Here is a 16,098-nt window from a genome sequence, read left to right as displayed (position 1 = left end):
AAAAAGATTTGGTTACGAATTTCTTTTAAATCTAAAGCTGAAAATGGTGAATTTGTTGCATTCAGTGGGTGCATGTGTAGTATTTATCAATTATTTCTTGGTTAGTAGTACGTGTATAGTAATGATCTGTCATTGCGTTAGGTCAATTGTCAACTCATTGGCCAATTGTTAATTATTACCATCCACAAACAAAAAATAGTCTCTTTTTGCTATTTTGGGTTGTTCACAAAAATTAGTTTTGTTTCACTTTTGAAAAATTTATATCATATGGTGGGCTCATTTCTCTACTCACAATATAATTAATTATTATTATTATTAACCCTATCTTTTAAGTGAGACTATTTATCCACTTACAATAAACTAAACTATTTTCACTAAAATTCGTGTCGTTATCTTCTAGGACTATTTTTGGTGGACGGATGCACTATTTTTTTTAATAAGGATTAATTGCTTATAAATACACGAACTATACCCAAATTTTGGATTTTAACCAAATCTATTTTTTGGTTAAAAGATACATGAACTTTTAATTTTTTGGAATTTGGTATGACTTCAAAAGTTCGTTAGTCAATAACTTAATTATCTGAAGTCCAATGTGCAATTCGAAACTATCATTGGAAACATCTCAATGATAACTTCCTAATGATACCCATATTATCGAGTTTTGGTCACCGGAAGTAGTCGGAAAAAAAATGCAGAGTTTCATGACATCATTTTTTCACATCATTTTTCGATCATTTACAATTATCAAAAGCAAAAAATATATCTATCATTACAAAGATAATGTTAAGAGCTTTCTAACGGTATCTTCAGATTGCCCAGACAATCAATTTATTAGCTAACTAACTTTGAGCTCAGGTTAAATTTCAAAAAGAATAAAATTTATATATTTTTTAACTGAAAAAATAGATTTGGTCAAAAACCAAAATTTGATTATAATTTGTGTATTTATAGGCAATTATTCCTTTTAATAATTGGCCCAAGTGTTATGTTGGTAAGCGCATTGTGACCATCTCGTAGATTCACGAGACGCCATATTCAGACTCCCAAGTAATTTTTGTTTTCCCTTCTTTAATTTCCAACTCCCAAGTTTTATTTTGTTGTTTCTTCAATATATTCCTTTAGAATCTTGAATATTACTAAAGTTGATATGACAAAGATAAATATTGACAAAATCATGAATATGGTCCATTGGTAATTATGGTCCATCGTTAACATTTCGTCGGTGATTTTGTCGGTAATTACACAGAAATTTAGCCAGGAAATGATCGGTCGGTATTCCATCGATAAATCCAACGTATAGTCGAGAATTGAAGATCCATTATTGTTCCGTCATTAATATTGTCGGTAATTAGTGACGGAACTATGTCCGTCATTAATTTCGTCGGTGTCCGATCAGTTTTCTTGTAGTGAATTATCCACTATAAAAATTACTCCACTCGTCATGCAAAGCTTGATCAATTATTTTTTGACACGAATTATTCGTAATAAATAAATCTAGTTATTATTATATCAAACAAAGGTAACATTCAAAGTTACTAACCATTAGTAACATGTATTTTCACTTAGGATTGTTAACAAATATTTGTACCCATTTCTAAAAAAAATACTTGTGTTAAATGCAAAATTACTGATTATTAACAATGAAAGTTAGTTTATTTGTTTAGAAAATGAAATATATTTTTTTAAAGAATGCATAAAAGTATTGTTTTGTATACTTTCAATCTACTTGATGTTGAATTAATAGAATTGCAAACAATTATCTATTATATTAAGTGATTGTTAAAAAAATGCATGAAAATGAAGTGTACGGAATGTTCAAAAAAATTTGCTTCGAGGGCGGAACCCCCGTGTAAATGTCTACATATGTCGTAGATCAATAAATTCAGCCCCCCTAACCTCAAATCCTGGATCCGCCCCTGATTGTAAGGTAATTTTTATAATACCAAAATAGTATCAGCTTCCTTCACAACCCCTGCTATTGTCACTGTTACTATTATATGCATCAAAATAATTAATTAATTAAATAAGCAAGCACATTCCTTTGAATTAATATAGGCCCACTAGTGAGACCAACTAATTTTCTACTTTAATTTTCTCTTAATCTCACCTGAGCCTCTCCCTCTCTCTTGCTTGACAGATTTTCTATTCTAAGTTTGTATTAATTTGAATCTCAGAACATGATTAATGTAGGTTACGAAAAACTGAAAATAAAGTCAATATAACTTAAAAATTGCCTACTCAATAAATGAGAGTCAGAGGATTTTTTAGGACAATAACTTATGTTGATTTGGAAATTACGACAAAAACTTTCGAACTTGTAAAAATATGACACTAAATTTTTTTTAGAGTAAAATAGGATACTAATTAATAAGTGTTGCACCCGCAGAACATTTCTCAGCCAATTTGGGCCGAGAAATGTCCTATTTTTACGACGCTTATTAATTAGCGTCCTATTTTACTCTAAAAAAGACCCACGTAAACTATTGAACAAATCCATTCTCATTTCACCAATGAATATAAACATAAATATGAAAAGAAACACACTTGCAGTGATAAAAAAAAAAAAAAGAAACAACAAAAGATTACGGTTTCTTTTTCGCCTCGTCAAGCTCCATGTCCATGTAAAGCCTTTCCACATGTTGCCGAAGACTCTCCATCATGGCAGATTGAGCCTCTTCGCAGCTCCGACTCGACGTCGAGCCGTGGCTCCACGCCGAGATAACGGCTCGGCTTTCCGACGAGGCCTGCTACGAGCTAAGCTCGGCTCTCGAGCCGGAGGAGTTTTAGCCATATATTACCAATACTGCCCATGCCAACAATACAACTAGCAAACACCCATCTCATCTCCTTCCGACCTCTGAAAAAATCATCCATATTCATATATAAGTATTAATCTTATTTTAACCAAATAATCACCAATCTCGGGTTAATATCAGAAACAAGATGAATTACGATCAAAATCATCATTATTCTGGCAGGCAAGTCAATGTCATTAATCTCATATAACCAAATAAACTAATAAAGGATTATGGTCAGTTAGTAGCTAGGTTACTTCATTTCATAATCGATTTTCATCTTAATCAATTCAATGGTGGGAAGAAACAAGAACACTATTCAAATACTAAATATTCCACATTTTCAGACCATAATCAGAACAAAGGGAACGAAACCAGAAACATCCTCATCAAAAACTCATACGAAATGAAACCTAATGTGAAAACTGAAAAAAAACAAAAATCTTATGGGGAAGGCAGCTGAAACTAACCTGAAAAAAATGGATAATTCCTTCGGCTTCCCCTCCGAATTTTTGTCTCCTTTAATCGAACACCTGGTGTGCGCCTATGTGTGTTTGGAGCTGTGATCTTTTGGAGGTCAAGGGAGAGATGAGGCAGCGCCGCTGTTGCTGCGGATGCTTTCCACCGGCGAACAGTGGCAGAGGAGAGATAGGGAAAAGGTTTTTGTGCGCGTGTATCGATGAGGGAAGAAGAGAGATGAGGGGCGGCGTTTCCGCCGGAGAAGGAGTATGTAGCTTGAAATTTAGGCAGATGCTTCACTCGTAGCAGATTATAAAGGCCAAGACACATAGAGATTAGATTATAGGTGAGAATTAATGGTGGGATCTCCGAATTAAAGAAGAAGATTCCCTCTCATAATTGATGTTGCATGAATGCTAGAAATGGAAAAGATTTAGCAGACCACTGATTCTTACCCTGTGGGTATCTATAGACACATTTCACACAACATACGTAGGGATATGGGGTAAAGATAGACTTGATAAATGATAATTGATGAAAAAACTTATCTAAGATTATCCTATACAATTGTTTACTTTATTAGAAATAGGTGATCAAATATCAAAATTATCATACTCCCTCCGTCTCACCAAAAATGACACAGTTTCCTTTTTGATCTGTCCCACGAAGCATGACACGTTTCTAAAAATAGCAAAAAATTTATCCTTTATTCATTTTTTCACCTACCACACTTAACACACAAAATACCAATTTCTTAATTCTTGTACCGAAAAGAACTGTGTCATGCTCCACGCCACTATAAAAAAACTATCAATTACCATTGGAAATAAAATAAATGAAAATGAGTTGCCCGAGGAAATATTTCACTATGTTCAGAGAAATTCTTTTATTATACTCCCTCCGTCCACGATATAGTTTCAACTTTTACTATTTTGGTCTGTCCACAATATTATTTAAAAATATTTTTTTATTCAATAAAATACTTTTATTAAAAATAGAATGCAACGACTAAGATCATAGTAGGTGGAAGCAATGATAATTCATATATATATGGTAATTCCAAATAGAATGATGATTCATACAAAGATAATATATCAAACAAAAAAATAAAATCGAAGTAGGAATCGTCATTTCATTCTCATCTCCATTCCATCGTACAAATCACCTCCTAAGAATTTCATCAGATTAATAATATAAACATATTTATATGTAACAGCTTGCTTTTTAATTTTTTGAATAAATCTGGTTTGAAAATTACTCCTTCCGTTTCAACTTTCAATAATCATGTTCCACCTAACACCCTTCTTTGATCTTTCAACATCAAACCCCAAATCCACCTCACTCCAAATACAATATTTGAGCTATATTTACTTGTGGCTAGCTAGATATATATGAATATGAATGCATAATTTATAGAGTAAATGGGCTCAATTAGCCTATCCCACATAACAAAAGGAAAAATTGTCCACCAAAAACAAAATATGGAAATAGTAGCCTTTATGACTTTTCTACCCTTATTTAAATTTTCTGGAATTTAGAAAAACTGAAAAGTTTTATTTAATATATTTGAATTAAAATACAAAATTACTTTACATAAAATTACTTCAAATAAAATTACTACCGAAAATTTACTACATCTAAATTTCAAAAAACTCAATCCCTAGAATTCAGCCGCCATTTTCATACCTTTGCCACCGGGCCGCCGCCGTCACCGTCTCAGACCGAACGCGCCGCCGCCGTCACCGTCTTCACGCCTCCGCCCCACCGCGTCGCTGCCGCCACCTTCTCTGACCTAGGCGCCGCCGTCACCGCCTCAGACCGCGCCGCTGCCTTCACCCGCACCGGAAGCCCACATAGATTTTCAGACGCCGCTGACTTCACCCGCGCCGCTGCCTTCACCGCCTCAGACCGCGCCGCTCTCCCTCTGCAATTTTCATTATTACACACATTTTTTGGCCGATAATGTATGTAATAAAGCATTTTGTACTGTTACACACAATTTCGAACGATAATGTGTGTAACAGTGAAGTTTGAACCATTACACACAATTGTGATCGATAATGTGTGTAACAGTAAGTAATTTCCATTATTACACACATTTTTTTATCGATAATGTGTGTAATAAAGCATTTCGTACTGTTACACACAAATTCGGACGATAATGTGTGTAATGGTTAATTTCTTACTGTTACACACAATTGATGACGATAAAGTGTGTAACAGTGTTACACACATTATTTTATGAAATTGTGTGTAACCATCGTTTTTGTGTGTAACCATCAGTTTTGCGTGTAACCAAAAACACATTGCGAAAAAATCGAATAAAAAACCAAGAACTTCATAAATATTCACTAATAATATAACAAATCAAACATATCTCGTAGTTTTGAACATCATTACAAAGAGGATTAACACATTTTTCTATTATCAACATTTTCCCAACTAATTTTTCGAAATTCTACTTTTTCAAAAACCTCACAACAAATTCAAAAGATACATGAAATTAGAAGGAAGTAACTTACCGGAAACGAGATGAAGAGGAGTAAGACGGCCGTGGAGACCGCCTTGCGAAACCGCCGGAATGAGGTCGCCGGAAAAGGTCGTTGGTAATGAAGGTGACTTGGGGAAGGAGATGGTAACTCTTTTTTTTTTTACCCAAATATGATTTCACCCAAAATCTAGGTTTTGTTTTTACTATTTCTCTTTTTAATATTTTGTTATATTTTCGAAAATTGTAAAATATTAATTAATCAAAATATATTAGTAAGGATAACTTAGTCATTTCAACTCTAAAAAGGCTATATTTTCCACATTTTTATCTTCATGGACATTTTTTACTACAACTAAAAGGTTTTGGCTAGAGTAGGGGTTTCACTCTAATTTATATTCTTGGATAGCTAATATATATAAAAGCTGCCCAACAAAGATATAGAGCTTAATTATTTAATTAAAATATACTAGTGGGCCTTGATTAATTAAAAGGAATTAATGTGATTGCTTATTTGAAAGCTTGTTTCGGCCTCTAAAAAAATTATTAAAAAAAACAGTTAGCATCAAGTTTATTGTGTATAAAAAAAAGAGACGGCCCATTTTACACTGTGATTAAAATAATCTTAATGGGCCACATAAGCCCACTTCCAATAAAGAAAATTAGATAATTGGTAAAATTCAATTTGAATTAAATACCCATCTACACTTTTAGATCAACATTTTCAATACCTCTTCCAAGTAAGGAAATACTATGACCTGTTAAATTTGGACGGAAGAGTACTATTTAAATGATCTCATCCTTTCTCTAAAGGGGCAAAATACAAACATCTCACTTGAGCTTTGATTTATTCATGCACCTTTTATTAAGGCATGTTTTGAGCAAAGCTACAATTTCAGTTCCAACTAAAAATCTCCCACGCCTAAAATTTCTCATCACAATCTTTATGTGAGGTACAAGGAAATTCTCCCACGTCTAAAATTTCCGTTTTAATAGGCTATTTCCTAAAATTGAAACTCAATATATAACAAAAATTCTCATATACTATTATTTACCCCAAATGTTATTATAATCCACATATAATTATTTTTTATTTTATTTTAAAAAATAACATCTTCAATTTTCTCTTCTACTTTCTGAACAAATATATAGGTTATTACACAGAAGGGCAGTCAAAGGCTGTTGAATCCTACCTAACATGGAAGCTTCCCTTGGAGAAGTATGGGCTGAAACCCGAGCACCTTTTGAGGAGGACTACGCGTCTTGCCAGATAGCGATCCTGCTCACAACTATTTCTCCGAGGCCGACAAGGGCAACATTGTCATCAAAAGATCTGCCTCAAAGTGGTGGTTTTGAGACGAAGGAGTCCAGTTCGAGGATGGGACCAAATTGGATGCTGATGTCGTGCTTCTTGCGATTGGTTTTGATGGCAAGAGGAAGTTGAAAGCCATAGTTCCAGAGGAGCACGTAAGCTTCGTCAAATGAATTCTCTTGTGCACTTCAGCTTCTTCCTTCTTCTTTCAGTAGCATCAACCCAGGGATCCGGTTGCCCTACCCGATATGGAAACGTATTGATTCCATATCCATTTGGAGTCGGGTCGGGTTGCTCTCTGGTGGCATAGGGTAACAAATTGGGTGATTGGGTTACCCCTCAAGTAAGGATAATGATTATCTCATTACCCAAATCAAACAACAAGTAATGGATTCAATTACTTGATTCCCTTTCCCACCTCTAAAAACACTCAACCAAACGTGGGCTTAGTATACTTTCTTCTACAAAAATTTTAACACTCATGACTAGCTAAGTGTATGAAAATAGAAACAATGGTGAAATTCAAAGTTACTAAACCCACACCTTAATTTGTCAAAGTTACCTGACAACCCCACCCCTCCCCACCTACCCCCTACCACCCAACACCCTTCTTCGATCTTTCAACATCAAACCCCAATTCCACCTCACTCCAAATACAATATTTGACCTATATTTACTTGTGGCTAGATATATATAAATATGAATGCATTATTTATATTCTTGGAGAGCTAATATATATAAAAGCTGCCCAACAAAGATATAGAGTTTATTTAATTAAAATATACTAGTGGGCCTTTATTAATTAAAAGGAATGTGATTGCTTATTGGGTAAATCAAGCCCAAAAAAAAAAGTAAATTGCTCGAAAATCAAAAGGTCCCTTAAGTAGGGCTGTCTAATTTGTTATCGAATTTTGGATAATCCATTAATCGAACCGAAATTCTCAGGTTCGGGTATCCAATAACCGAATTTTTTGAGTATTGGATCAGTTTCGGTTATCATTTTTAGAAAAATTTCGGGTATCGGTTAACCTGATAATCGGTTCGGGTTAACCGAATAACCGAGAATTATTTAATTAATTATTTTATATATATAGATATATATATATACATATATTATATTTTAATTATTAATTGTCATTTTTTTGTTTTTTTCATTTAAAAAAATCATTTTTAAACTAAAATAAAATTATGTTATATTTAAAATACAAGAACGAGCTTTAGTTCAGTGAATAAGTTACTTTAATTGTGTATTTTTTTGGAGACTAGTGTTCATAACTACATTCTATAGTCTTCACGATTCTAAAGAATTCATCTCCAAGTTGTCTAGCAGAAATCTTCAACTTTCTTCTCCCTTTTCACAGAAGACTTCTTATTCTGTACAGAAAATTCTGATCTCTTGTGTATATACAAGAGCACATCATACTGCACATAAAAGTTTTTTTTTCTCTTTTAAGAATTTTCAAAATTTGACGTTTAATTTTGTTTGGGCTCTTATTCACTAAGTGGGCTACATTTCTTTTAAGACTGGGCCGATTTATTTTAACATCTTTATTTGTTGGCCCATTTAATTTATTAATTGAACCAATGACTGATTAATTTGGATTCTGATTTAATTAATTAAATTTCTCATTAATTATTTCTCTCCAAGTGTTATTATATGCATATATTGTTTGATTATATGTGTTAATTTATATACTAAAGTCTTACCAATTTATGGAAGAAAAACATTTTTTAAGTTGATTTTATGCTCAAGTTGAGTTTTTAAGTAAAAGTCGAGCAAGGTTAAGTAAAAGTCGAGCAAGGACATTGTTGGAACCCTTAGCAAAGAAAATGAATTTCAAATTTTATTTTGAAAATCCGAGTGTTTCAAATCTAGTTAGAAAATCCGAGTGTTGCAAATTTTATTTTATTTAGATATTGAATTTTGTGTATAATGTTTTTCATATGTTGTAATATATATACAAAAATGTGTATTTTTAAGGAATATGAATATTTAGTATTTAGTCATTGTGTGCCTGGAAAATAGTATTCAGTTTGTAAATTTGGTACCTTATTTTTTCAATAATTTGAATCCTCTTTTAATATTTTATTTTTTATCTCTTCGACCAGTAATTGTCAACCTAATAGTAGTACCATTCCAATTTTCATTTTGGATTTTTATTGTATTGATAATTAGTTAGTCGCATTGAATTAGTCATGATAATTTGTAAAGTATAAAATACTCTGATAATTTGTGCAAATCACATGATTTGCAGCCAATCGCAACTGTAATAATTTATTAATTTATTAATGGTGCATTTTATAATTTTTTGGTACTGGGATTGAATATAGTGGCCTTGACGTAAGAATTAATTTCACACAATACCGACCGACTAATTATTTATTTTATTTATGTTGTTGGCATACAAATTATTTGTTAAGATACATGTAATGTGTGAATTCTAACAATTTGTCATATTTTAAAAAGTAATTGGCACCAAACTTTATGAAATTCAAAGTTCGTAAGTTTGAAATTCTGGCCGTTGCAATCCATGTGTAATCCATGTGTAGTTGAATAAAATTATTCAAGAATTTGTCTGAACCTCAAGTCTTCGTATCAGTCTCTATAAGTGATTGGGGCCGACATCTAAGGACGACTTGACTCAAACGGAAAAAACGTACAAAAAACAAAAAACACATCAAAAGCAACTCTTGTAATATGTGTATATAACTTGCAGTTATTAGCGACTTAATTATCACAATTTGCAGCCATGGAGAAAAAGCTTTCTTGCATTTTGCAGTATGCATTCCTAATTACCATAACCTTCCAAATGCTTTCTTCTGAAGCCAAACAACCTCTGAGCCTTGCAACTGATCAAACTGCCCTTCTTTCACTCAAACATACATCTCTTTTACTTGCAACTAATTGGACCAACTCCACCTCCGTCTGCACCTGGATTGGCGTCACTTGCAGCTTCCGCCACCACAGAGTAGCTGCCTTGAATCTCTCCAACATGGCTCTCTCCGCCACCATTCCACCACAGCTCGGCCACCTCTCCTTCCTCGTCTCCCTCGACCTCAGAAGAAATCTTTTCCATGGAGATTTGCCACAGGAACTGTCTCTCCTTCGCCGTTTGAAGTTCATATCTCTCCGACTCAACAACTTCACCGGAGACATCCCTCCGATGTTGGGTCAGTTACCAAAATTAGAGTACTTGTCTTTACACAACAACAGCTTCATAGGTTCCATCCCAAAATCGCTCTCAAACCTCACAAACCTACAATATCTTTCCTTATCTTCCAATTCTCTAAGTGGAGAAATTCCAAAAGAGTTGGGAAGACTTCAAAGTCTACAAACTCTGTATGTTGAATATAATCATCTCTCGGGTGCTATACCATCAGCCATATTCAACATCTCGACCCTTGTAGCTATAGCTTTGACAGGCAATGAATTGAGTGGAAGTCTTCCAACAGACATGTGCCATAATCTTCCATTTCTTACTGTGCTTGGTCTTTCTTTAAATCAGCTGAGTGGCGCGATTCCCACAAATGTATCCCAATGTTCACGGCTTGAGGTGTTAGGCCTCTCTTACAACTCTTTTAGTGGGGAGATACCTTCAGAAATCGGCTACTTAACATCTCTTCGGGAGTTATATCTTGGTGCTAACAATTTGAATGGTATATATGGTTCAAGTTCTTATCACATAAATTTGTGTAAATGAGATTTTATTAGTTTCATGACACTTTTTTTGCCAGGAATACTACCACATGAGATTGGCCATCTTCAGAGTCTGGTTGAGTTTGCTGCTGAATGGAATGAGATTGCGGGCTCAATTGATTTCAATATTTTCACGAATATGTCTTCTCTGCAAAACATATATCTAGCGCGTAACAAATTCACGGGGAACCTTTCAAGGGATGTCAGGAATATTACCATGCTAACAGCGTTAGACCTCCGGGAAAACCATTTTACAGGTACAACAGAGTAAATTTAGCTACAATATGTGTTTTTAGCTACAGTTTTAAAATCTGATGTTTTGCAGGGCTTATTCCCACTGAATTTGGCCAACTTTACCATTTGGAGATATTGTCATTATCATTCAATACCTTGAGTGGTTCGATTCCACATGAGCTCTTTAACATTTCAACTCTTCGGATTCTTTCACTTACCGGCAATGCTCTGTCAGGGGTTCTTCCAACCCATTTATGCCATCCCTCTCCCTCTCTCGAAGAACTTTATCTTGGCAATAATTCCATCACCGGAACAATACCCAACTCTATCTCTAACTGTTCTAGACTCACAATTCTCATACTTGCTGAAAATAAATTCAGTGGTTATATACATACTCATCTCGGCAACCTAAGACTTCTCCAACTTCTTTCTCTGTCCGGCAACAATCTTACCCAGGCACCATCTTCTTCCTTCATTACTTCATTGACAAATTGCAAGTCTCTAACTACTTTGTCAATTGCTGATAATCCTCTAAATGGTGTCATTCCAGCTTCTGTCGGGAACTTATCTTCCTCACTCGAAAGATTCTATGTCGACTACTGCAAATTCAGTGGCAGCATTCCCATTGAAATAGGCAATCTAAGCAATATGATGGAACTGGGTTTATCTGGGAATGAGTTATCTGGTAATATTCCACTAACTATAAGCCATTTGCATGAACTTCAAGGATTACAGCTGCTTAATAACATGTTGGGAGGCTCTATTCCACATGCTATATGTGATCTACTCCGCCTCGATACTTTAGTTATGAGCCGGAATCAATTTTCAGGCCCAATTCCTAAATGTCTGGGAAATGTCTCTTCTTTAAGAAATCTTTATCTAGACTCCATCATTTTGAATTCTAGCATACCATCAAGCTTATGGGGCCTAAAAGATTTGATCCATCTAGACTTGTCCTCGAATTTATTAAATGGGTCACTACCTCTAGAGATGAGTAACTTAGGAGCAGCGATCTATATAAATGTAGCAATGAATCAGTTGTCAGGGTCAATTCCTAGCACTATTGGGAAGTTGCAGAATTTGATTTTTTTGTCTTTGGCAAATAATAGACTAGAAGGTTCTATACCCGTGTCTATGGGAAGCATGATCAGTTTGGTAAATCTCGACTTGTCGTACAACAACCTCTCTGGTTCAATTCCAAAGTCTTTAGAAGCACTTCAACACCTCGACTACTTTAATGTCTCTTTCAATAGTTTAAGTGGAGAAATTCCTAACGGAGGTTCTTTTAGAAACTTCACTATGGATTGTTTTAAGGGTAATGAGGCATTGTGTGGAATTCCCAAGTTCCATGTCCAAATTTGCTCTTCAATTTCTAATCACATATCAAAGAGAAAGAAGGTGGAACGAGCTTCATTTATTATTTTTGGGGTTGTGGCTTTCATTTCAGTTGTTTCTTTGGCCTTTATAATTGTCAGAAATAAAAGGAAAGATAAGACGACTAGAGAGGTTGATGAGTTGATATTCATTGTGCCGGAAAGAATCTCTTATTATGAACTGCTGCAAGCAACGGAAAGATTCGATGAAAGCAATTTACTTGGCACTGGGAGTTCATGCTCTGTTTATAAAGGAATTCTTAACAATGGGAAGGATATCGCTGTCAAGGTGTTTAATATGCAGCTAGAAGGCATTTCAAGAATATTCGATGTCGAATGTGAGATACTACGTAGCATTCGACACAGGAATCTGACAAGCGTCATAAGCAGTTGCTCCAATGAAGAGTTCAAGGCATTAGTACTTGAATATATGCCAAAGGGAAACCTTGAAAAATGGTTATATTCCCACAACTATTGCTTGAATATGATGGAAAGATTGAATATAATGATTGATGTTGCATCTGCTTTGGAGTATCTTCATCACGGTTATTCAATGCCCATTGTCCACAGCGACTTGAAGACTAGTAATGTGTTGTTAGATGAAGACATGGTTGCCCATGTAAGCGACTTTGGGATAGCAAAGTTGTTATGCGATGGAGATAGCTTTGTGTTAACCAACTCGCTAGCAACATTGGGTTACATCGCTCCAGGTGAAGTTTCTCTAAATATATTGATTTCACTTCACTTTCAATCAATTAATTGTGTCTTCCTTACTGCATACATCATGCTTTTTCTGTTGTTCCAGAGTATGGCTTGGAAGGGCTAGTTTCAACAAGGTGTGATGTGTATAGCTACGGGGTGATGTTGATTGAAACTTTTACGAGAAAAAGGCCTAGTGATGATATGTTTTGCGGAGATATGAGCTTAAAGAGATGGGTAGAACTCTCACTTTCGGAGATCCCAGATGAAGTGATAGATGCCAACTTAGTCATGAATTTGGAGGAAGAAATGATTGGCAAGAATATGCAGTGTGTATCATCCATACTTGAATTGGCTTTGAAATGCTCTGCCGACTCTCCCGGGGATAGAATCAACATGAAACAAGCACATGCAGAGTTTGCAGAAAATCAAACATCGATTTTCCCAATGAGATTCAAGTAAGCTAATTTAAAGTTTTATGATAATATTGTTCTATTACCATTTTATTGATGCTCAAGGTTTTTCTATCCCTCTTTCCTCCATATTTTGTGTTCTTGAGTTTACATATTTTATGAAAATGTTGTTCTTTATTATTCTATATATACTCTTGCATCTTCATGAACAAGAATCTGGAAACCTCCACACTACCTGCAATGAAGCATGGCTGCTATAAGTCTCGAACTGTTGTGTCTCAGTTAAGCTGAATATAGTTATTAATGTCAAACATGTACATATATAGAAGTTCAAAACATAATACTAGAAAATGGGGAAGGGAAGTTCAAATATTATCTTCTTGTTTTTATGGCCTTAGTTTGCTTAGATCATCTTCTTGTTGAAGCGCATAATGTTTCTGTATATTTCTTCATCATTGTTCTTGCCTAGCTGACTAAACGTGGTTTTTTAGTATCAATTTGGAGTTTTCGATTGTTCGCGAGTTTTTCTTGTTTTTGTTTTGCAAGCTCACTATATTATTGAATGATTTTTTGTTTTTTGCAATTCTGATTTCCTATGGTTAGCCGAGATGAAAGGTCTTAAGATAACTGAGACGGAGGGAATACTATAATTAATATGACAATATACAAATATTGATAAAATCATGAATTTGGATCCTTAAATGGAGACCGTTAATGACTCTCATTTTATTCCATACTCAATATCGTGGCTAAATAATATATATCGACATAAATTTATGCTATATTTATTTGCATAGGACCATTTCCACCAAACCTTTTTAGAGGCCAAATCAAGGCGTCTCAAAGGGTTTATTGTTTATATATAAGTTGAATTTGTGCATTGAAATAAGTCAATTTGTTAGCTTCATAAATTTAAGAAAACTTATAACTCTATCTAGGAGTATAAATTTTAAGCCCATCTAACACGTGCCTATTGAATAATCTTATAAATTGAAAATTAAATCAAACTCGAATTCTTTTAATGTATCGAACTCGAATACTCTAATATGAAATTTAATATAATCCTACTTACACAGTTACACGCATAAAGTAAATGTCTGAAACATGAAGCTCCGTTATCATGCATGCCATTCAGTCACCTCAGAAAATATTAAGACTAAGTTTATCAAAGATCGATTGCTATTGGTTATCACTAACAGACAAAAAGAAATAAAAGAAAAAAATGATAAATGACAAAAATTGAGTAACCAAGAAAGGAAAAGTGGCAGACCAACTAATTAATTAGTGTGTTACTCACTCCATCTCGTATGAGTGTATATCATTGTTAATGACACGAGTTTTAATAAATATTAGGTAGGTATATTGGAAGTGGAGAAAATAATCCACTTTATAGTAAAATAGAGATAAGAAATGATTGTTGATGATGGAGTAGTGTCTAAAAATGATAAATGCATATTCTTGTAGGATGCTCGAATATAGAGAGAAGCATATAATCTCATGGGACACTGAGATTACAAGACACCCCTAAAAAAAATATTGTAACACATTTCATATTTTTATCGAATGAATAAATTTCTTTTTACCAAACTTTTCTGTTAAAGTGGATATTAACAAATATATAAAGTATTATACACACCCCGAAAAAAAGTACTTTGACACATGTCATCTTGTTATTACTGAGTTGAATTATAAATTGTACACATAAAAGAGAAAGAAATGAATTTTTATTGAATTAAGATGAAGTATGAAATTTAACTTGAATTAATATGAAAAGTTAAAGTGTTAAAAATTTAATTGAATAATTTAATCATAGTTGAAATTATTGTCATCAAAAGTTAATTTGGGATTAAGGAATTTCAAAAGTGACATTAGTACTACCCCTATAAATTTACTTTTACGCCACTTACACCTATTTTAAAAACTTTCTTAAAATCCGTGCGGAACCCCAAATAACTATTTTTCGTGGACGGATGGAGTATAATAATAATAATAATAATAATAATAATAATAATAATAATAATAATAATAATAATAATAATAATAATAATAATGGAGAGATAACCAGAACCCAAATAAAAGTAGTGGATCCTTGAGAGACAGCCCTAGATTATTAAGTGTTAGAAACAAAAATATTTTATAATTTTTAAAAAATTATTTTATACTTGTAATACCTCGATTTTGCCTCATCAAGATTTTTAGAGGAGTCATTAATTAAGTTGATTCGCACCCCGGAGAAAAATTGTTTTAATTCTAATAAATGATTTGTTAACGTTTTAAAGCAAATAACCAAACTTTATACCTTGCATAATTTCAATAATATTATATGAGTGTGATTTAAAGTTTTCATATGAATATCATGTGAGTTTCAAATGATGGATCTTAAAGTCCATTTATTTTTGAAGTTGGGCTGGACCTAATTGATTGCTACTTTTAAAAGCATTTTGGCTAAATTCTTTTAAGCCCATTACATGTATTATTACCCATATTAATACAACTACTTTCAATCACTACATTCTATATTCTTCACGATTCTAAAGAATTCATCTCTAAGTTCTCTAGCAGAAATCTTCAACTTTCTTCTCCCTTTTCACAGAAGACTTCTTCTTCTGTACAGAAAATTCTCAT

The 16,098-nt window shown here is 33.7% G+C and overlaps 1 protein-coding gene across 1 annotated transcript; it reads left to right on the top strand.

The window, feature by feature from the left end:
* The first annotated feature begins 9,807 nt into the window (after positions 1-9,807).
* LOC131019145 (receptor kinase-like protein Xa21) lies at positions 9,808-13,550 on the top strand. Its single transcript, XM_057947831.1, has 4 exons — positions 9,808-10,714; positions 10,793-11,011; positions 11,080-13,071; positions 13,167-13,550. The coding sequence occupies exons 1-4, from the start codon at positions 9,808-9,810 to the stop codon at positions 13,520-13,522; spliced, it is 3,474 nt and encodes a 1,157-aa protein (XP_057803814.1). The 3' UTR covers positions 13,523-13,550.
* Positions 13,551-16,098: the final 2,548 nt, after the last annotated feature.

The sequence above is a fragment of the Salvia miltiorrhiza genome, chromosome 3, assembly GCF_028751815.1.
Source record: "Salvia miltiorrhiza cultivar Shanhuang (shh) chromosome 3, IMPLAD_Smil_shh, whole genome shotgun sequence".
In the NCBI taxonomy this organism is placed as follows: domain Eukaryota; kingdom Viridiplantae; phylum Streptophyta; class Magnoliopsida; order Lamiales; family Lamiaceae; genus Salvia; species Salvia miltiorrhiza.
The sequence above is the reverse complement of the archived record's forward strand: the minus strand, read 5'-3'. Positions and strand labels throughout refer to the sequence as shown.